This window comes from Symphalangus syndactylus, chromosome 2 (assembly GCF_028878055.3).
Source record: "Symphalangus syndactylus isolate Jambi chromosome 2, NHGRI_mSymSyn1-v2.1_pri, whole genome shotgun sequence".
Classification (NCBI taxonomy): Eukaryota; Metazoa; Chordata; class Mammalia; order Primates; family Hylobatidae; genus Symphalangus; species Symphalangus syndactylus.
Window position 1 is genome coordinate 91,050,624 of NC_072424.2, and position 6,667 is coordinate 91,057,290.

The 6,667-nt window shown below is 41.5% G+C and overlaps 1 protein-coding gene across 1 annotated transcript; it reads left to right on the forward strand.

Annotated features, from left to right (window-relative positions):
- The first annotated feature begins 2,015 nt into the window (after nucleotides 1–2,015).
- Nucleotides 2,016–3,543, forward strand: LOC129472312 (basigin-like). Its single transcript, XM_055261815.2, has 2 exons — nucleotides 2,016–2,849; nucleotides 3,276–3,543. The coding sequence occupies exon 1, from the start codon at nucleotides 2,042–2,044 to the stop codon at nucleotides 2,843–2,845; it is 804 nt and encodes a 267-aa protein (XP_055117790.1). The 5' UTR covers nucleotides 2,016–2,041; the 3' UTR covers nucleotides 2,846–2,849; nucleotides 3,276–3,543.
- Nucleotides 3,544–6,667: the final 3,124 nt, after the last annotated feature.

The following is a 6,667-nucleotide window of genomic DNA, read 5'->3' on the forward strand; positions in this document are numbered from 1 at the left end:
GGTTCCTGAGTCTGCTTTATTTTAATGTGGTGATTCTTGTTCAGTTTGTAGAACCTTTTGAGAATTGAGTCATTTGGGTTGTAGCCTTGTATGGAGTTGCAGGCAGCATGTGTTTGCCCCTATGGGAATGGCAAGTATGAAGGAAAGGGAAAAGGCCTGTACAATACAAATCTATGATTACAACTAAACTCATTTTTTAAGTGACGATTCATTTGAGAGGGCCTACTAAATACTGACATATCTCCTCAAATACAAAATAAATCATAATTACCTTCATTACAGGAATAGATCCCATCAACACAGTCTCCTAAAGAATGATGAAAGTCTTCCTCTGTCCTCCTTCAGTCTCTGACCCTGATGCACAATGCATGCACATACACAACACACACATTCATATTATCACAAAAGTACACACACAGCACATGCAATCACATACACAAACACATACACACATGTTATATAAACACACAGAAACATACGCTGTTTTATATGAGCATTTGGCCCTGTTTTTTCTAATAGTTGTTTCTTTTTCAGGAAAACAGCTTCATCATTTTCTACACTTATTAGGCAATTTACTCATCTTTCTAAGACTATATTCCCATGTAAAATAAGAATAACAATCATAATCCTATATAGCACTATTATGAGAATTCAATAAAGTAAAGCAAACTTGGAAAAGTCCTCGGTATATGATAAGGAATCAGTAATGCTGGAAATTGTTGATATATATTTTTTACCCTGAAACGATGGTTGTCCTTCTGAAACACTTCTATTTCATTTCTGAAAAGCAACGGAGGAATAATATCCTGATCACAAGGCACAACTTACCCTGGTAATTATTGCATGGATTTTATTTTTGTATTATACATTTATAGAAAATTCTTCAGAAATCTTTCCTATCTCTATAGTTAATGTGATAATCTGGTCTTAATTCTGTTTCCAGTTAAAAAAGCCATGGGTGGACTGGTAGTGAGTTGTCCTCTGATAAATATACATGCATACCTCGGAGATATTGTGAGTTTGGCTCAGAACCACTGCAATAAAATGAATATTGCCATAAAGCTAGTCACACATGTTTTTTGGTTTCCTAATGCATATAAAAGTTATGTTTAAACTATACTGCACAATAGCATTATGTCTTTAAAAAGTACATACCTTAATTTAAAAATATCTTCTTGATAAAAAATGTTAATGACCATCTGAGTCTTCAGCAAGTCCTAAACTTTTCATTGCTGGAAGGTCTTATCTCTGTGTTGATGGTTGCTCACTGACAAGGAGGTGATTGTGGCAATTTCTAAAAGTAAGACTACAATGAACTTTGCTGCATTAATTGACTCTTCCTTGCACAAAAGAGTTCTCTGTGGAATATGATGCTGTTTGTCAGTATTTTACCCACTTCTATAGTTTGAATGTTTGTCTCCTCTTAATTGCGTGTTGAAATGTGATCCCCAGTGTTGGAGATGGGGTCTGGTGGGAGGTGTTTGGCTCATGGGGGCAGATCCCTCATGAATGGCTTGATGCCATCCTCACAGTAATGAGTGTGTTCTTGCTCTGTTAGTTCATATGAGAGCTGATTATCTAAAATAACCTGGCATCTCTCTCTTGTTCCCCCCTTTCACCATGTGGCATGTGTGCTCCCTGTTTGCCTTCCACCATGAGTAAAAGCTTTCTGAGGCTTCACCAGAAGTAGTGTAGATGCTTATACAGCCTGCATGAACCACGAGCCGTGCTTATACAGCCTGCAGAACCATGAGCCAAATAAATCTCTTTTCTTTATGAATTACCCAGCCTCAGGTATTCCTTTATAGCAACATAAAACTGACTAATACACTGATGCTAGAACTTCTTTCAAAATTGAAATAAATCCTCTCAAACTCTGTCACTGCTTTATCAAATAAGTTATGTAATACCCTAAATCTTTTGTTGTCCTTTTAACAATGCTCGTACCATTCTTGCCAGTATATTCCATTTCAAGAAACCACTCTCTTTGCTCAGTAAGAATTGAGCAACTGGGCTGCGGGGCCGGGGAAGAGGAGAGATCATGGCGGCTGCGCTGTTCGTGCTGCTGGGATTCGCGCTGCTGGGCGCCCACGGAGTCTCCGGGGCTGCCGGCACAGTCTTCACTTCTGTAGAAAACACTGGCGCCAAGACACTCCTCACCTGCTTCTTGAATGACAGCGCCACAGAGGTCACCGGGCACCGCTGGCTGAAAGGGGACGTGGTGCTGAAGGAGGACACGCTGCCCGACCAGAAAACGGACTTCGAGGTGGACTCGGACGACCGCTGGGGAGAGTACTCCTGCGTCTTCCTCCCCGAGCCCACACGCAGGGCCGACATCCAGCTCCACAGTCCTCCCAGAGTGAAGGCTGTGAAGTCGTCAGAACACATCAACGAGGGGGAGACGGCCGTGCTGGCCTGCAAGTCGGAGTCTGTGCCCCCCGTCACCGACTGGGTCTGGCACAAGATCACTGACTCTGGGGACCAGCTTATTGGGAACCAGAGCAGGTTCTTCGTGAGTTCCTCGCAGGGCCGGTCAGAGCTACACATTGAGAACCTGAACATGGAGGCCGACCCCGGCCAGTACAGGTGCAACGGCACCAGCTCCGAGGGCACCGACCAGGCCGTCATCACGCTCCGCGTGCGCAGCCACCTGGCCGCCCTCTGGCCCTTCCTGGGCATCGTGGCTGAGGTGCTGGTGCTGGTCACCATCATCTTCATCTATGAGAAGCGCCGGAAGCCTGAGGACGTCCTGGACGATGACGACGCCGGCTCTGCACCCCTGAAGAGCAGTGGGCAGCACCAAAACGACAAAGGCAAGAACGTCCGCCAGAGGAACTCCTCCTAGCCAGGTGGCCCGAGGACGCTCCCTGCTCCCGCGTCTGCTCCTCCGTGGAGTCCACTCCCAGTGCTTGCAAGATTCCATGTTCTCGCCTCTGAAAGAAAACCCGCCCCGTAGATTCCCATCATGCGCTTTCTTTTTTAAAAAAGTTGGGTTTTCTCCATTCAGGATTCTGTTCCTTAGGTTTTTTCCTTCCGAAGTGTTTCACCAGAGCTCGGGAGCTGCTGCGCCGCGGCCCCGTCTGTGGCTTTCTGCCTCTGGGTCTGAGTCATGGCGGGGTGGGCGGCGCAGCCTTCTCCACCGGCCGGAGTCAGTGCCAGGTCCCTGCCCTTTGCGGAAGGTCACAGGTCATACGAGGGGCCCAGCATGCTGCCTGTCTGAAGCCAATGCTGTCTGGTTGCGCCATTTTTGCGCTTTTATTTTTAATTTTATGAAGGCCACAGGTCTGTGTTTGACTCAGCCTCAGGGACGACTCTGACCTCTTGGCCACAGAGGACTCACCTGCCCACACTGAGGGCGACCCCGTCACGGCCTCAAGTAACTCCCAAGCCCCCTCCTCGTCTGTGCATCCGGGGGCAGCTCTGGAGGAGGTTTGCTGGGGAACTGGCGCCGTCGCCGGGACTCCAGAACCGCAGAAGCCCTCCCCAGCTCACCCCTGGAGGATGGCTGGCTCTCCACAGCACCAGGGCTCACGTGGGAACCCCTCTCCCACCCACCGCCACAATAAAGATCGCCCCTACCCCCCCCCAAAAAAAAAAAAAAAAAAAAAAAGAATTGAGCAACTCCTCATCTGTTCAAGTTTGATCATGGGATTGCTGCAATTCAGTTACATCTTCAAGCTCCATTTTTAATCTCGCTTTTCTTACTATTTACAGCTATCTGCAGTTACTTCTTCCACTGAAGCTTGAACCACTCAAAGCTATTTATTAGTGCTAGAATCAAATTCTTTTAAACTCCTATTATTGTAGACATTTCTACTTCCTTTCATGAATCATGAATATTCTTAATGGATTTAGAATGGTGAATCCTTTCCAGAAAATTTTCAGTTTACTTTGCCCAGATCCATCAGAGAAATCACTCTCTATGGCAGCTACAGCTTTAAAAAAACGTATTTCTTAAAAAATAAGACTTCAAAGTCAAAATTAGTCTTTGATCCATGGACTGTGAAATGAATGTTGTGTTAGCAAATATGAAAACAATGTTGATCTCCTTGTGAATATTTATCACAGCTCTTGGGTGACCAGGTACATTGTCCATGAGCAATACTATTTTAAAAGGAATCTTTTTTCCTGAGTAGTAGGTCTCAACGGTGGGCTTAAAATATTCAGTAAACCATATTTCAAACAGATGTGCTATCACCCAGGCTTTGTTGTTCTGTTTATAGAGTACAGACAGAGCAAATACAGCATAATTATTAAGGGACTTAGGATTTTCAAAATGGTAAATGAGCATTGACTTCAGCTGAAAGTTACCAACTGCATGACCCACTAACAAGAGAGTCAACCTATCCTTTGAAGCTTTGAAGCAGACATTGAAGTCTCCTCTCTAGCTATGAAAGTCTTAGATGGCATCTTCTTCCAACAGAAGACTGTTTTGTCTACATTGAAAATTTGGTGTTTCATGTAGCTATCTTCATTGATGTTCTTAGCTGTATCTTCTAGATAACTTGCTGCAGTTTCTATAACAGCACTTGTTCTTCTTGCATTTTTATGTTATGGAGATGCTGTGTTTCCTTAAACCTCATGATCTGACTGCTATCAGTTTTCAACATTTTTTCTTCAACTTCCTTATCGCATAAAATTAGAGAAAGTTAGGTCCTTGTTTTGAATTATGCTTTGGCTTATGGGAATGTTGTAGCTGGTTTGATCTTCTATCCAGACTACTAAAACTTTCTCCATATCAGCAATAAGACTATTTTGCTTTCATAATCATTTATGTGTTCACTGGAATTGAAGTTTTAATTTTCTTTAAGAACTTTTCCTTTGCACTCACAGCTTTGCTGACTATTTGCAGCAAGCGACCTAGCTTTCAGCCTATCTCTTCTTTTGACATAGCTTCCTCACTAAGCTTAATCATTTATTTATAGCTTTTAATTTGAAGTGAGAGGTGTATAACTCTTCCTTTCACTTGAATACTTAGAGGCCATTGTAGTGTTATTAACTGGCCTAATTTTAATAATACTGTGTTTCAAGAAACAAGGATGCCTGAGCAGCAGGAGAGAGAAGGTGGAACACCCAGTCATCGAAGCAGACAGAACACACGCAAAATTACTAAATTCACTGTCTTATATGGGCGTGACTTGTGGTGCCCCAAAACAATTACAATAGTAATATAAAAGATCATTGATCACAGATCACCATAACAGATATAATAAAATGGAGAAATTTTTAAATATTGCAAGATTACCAAAATGTGACACAGAGACCCAGGGTGAGCACATGCTATTAGAAAAATGGTGTCTATAGACTTGCTCAGTGCAGGGTTGTTGCATACCTCCAATTCATTAAAAATACAAAAACCCTGGAAGACAGCCTAGGCAATACCATTCAGGGCATAGGCATGGGCAAGGATTTCATGATGAAGATGCCAAAAGCAATTTCGACAAAAGCAAAATTTAACAAATGAGATATAATTAAACTAAAGAGCAAAATAAACTACCAACAGAGTAAATAGACAACCTTCAGAATGACGGAAAAGTTTTGCAAACTGTGCCTTTGACAATGATCTAATATTCAGCATCTATAAGGAACTTAAATAAATTTACAAGAAAAAAACAAACAACCCTATAAAAAGTGGGCAAAGAACATAAACAGACACTTTTCAAAAGAAGACATACATGTGGCCAATGATAATCATATGAATAAAAGCTCAACATCACTGATCATTAGAGAAATGCAAATCAAAACCACAATGAGATACCATCTCACACCAGTCAGAATTGTTACTATTAAAAAGACAAAAACTAACAGAGGCTGATGAGGTTGTGGAGAAAAAGGAATGCTTATACACTGTTGGTGGGAGTTTAAATTAGTTCAACCATTGTGGAAGACAGTGTGGTGATTCCTCAAAAATCTAGAAGCAGATTAAATATAGCATAATTCTTAAGGGATCTAGGATATACCCATTACTGGGTGTATACCCAAAGGAATATAAATCATTCTGTTATAAAGACACATGCATGTGTATATTTATTGCAGCACTATTCACAAAGCAAAGACATGGAATCAACCTAAATGCCTATCAATGATAGACTGAATCAAGAAAATGTGGTACATATACACCATTGAATACTATGCAGCCACAAAAAAGAATGAGATCATGTCCTTTGCAAGGACATGGATGGAGTTAGAAGCTATTATCTTTAGCAAACTAACACCAGGACATAAAACCAAATACCACTTGTTCTCACTTATAAGTGGGAGCTAAATGATGAGAATTCACTGACACATAAGGGGAAACAACAGACATTAGGGCCAACTGGAGGTTGGGGGGGTGGGAAGAAGAAGAAGATCAGGAAAAATAACTAATGGGTACCAGGCTTAATACCTGGGTGATGAAATAATCTGTACAACAAACCACTATGACACAAGTTTACCTATGTAACAAACCTGCACTTGTAACCTTGATTTTAAAATAAAAATAATATATCTGTGAAGTGCAATAAGACAACGTGAATAAAACAAGGTATACTTATATAATAAAGATAAATATATAAATATATTTTATATAAATGATAAATAATTATATAACAAGAACATTTATCAGTATGGTTATATAAGGCTCTGTGCAGATATTCCGGGACACTGCAGATGAAAATGTCAATATGCT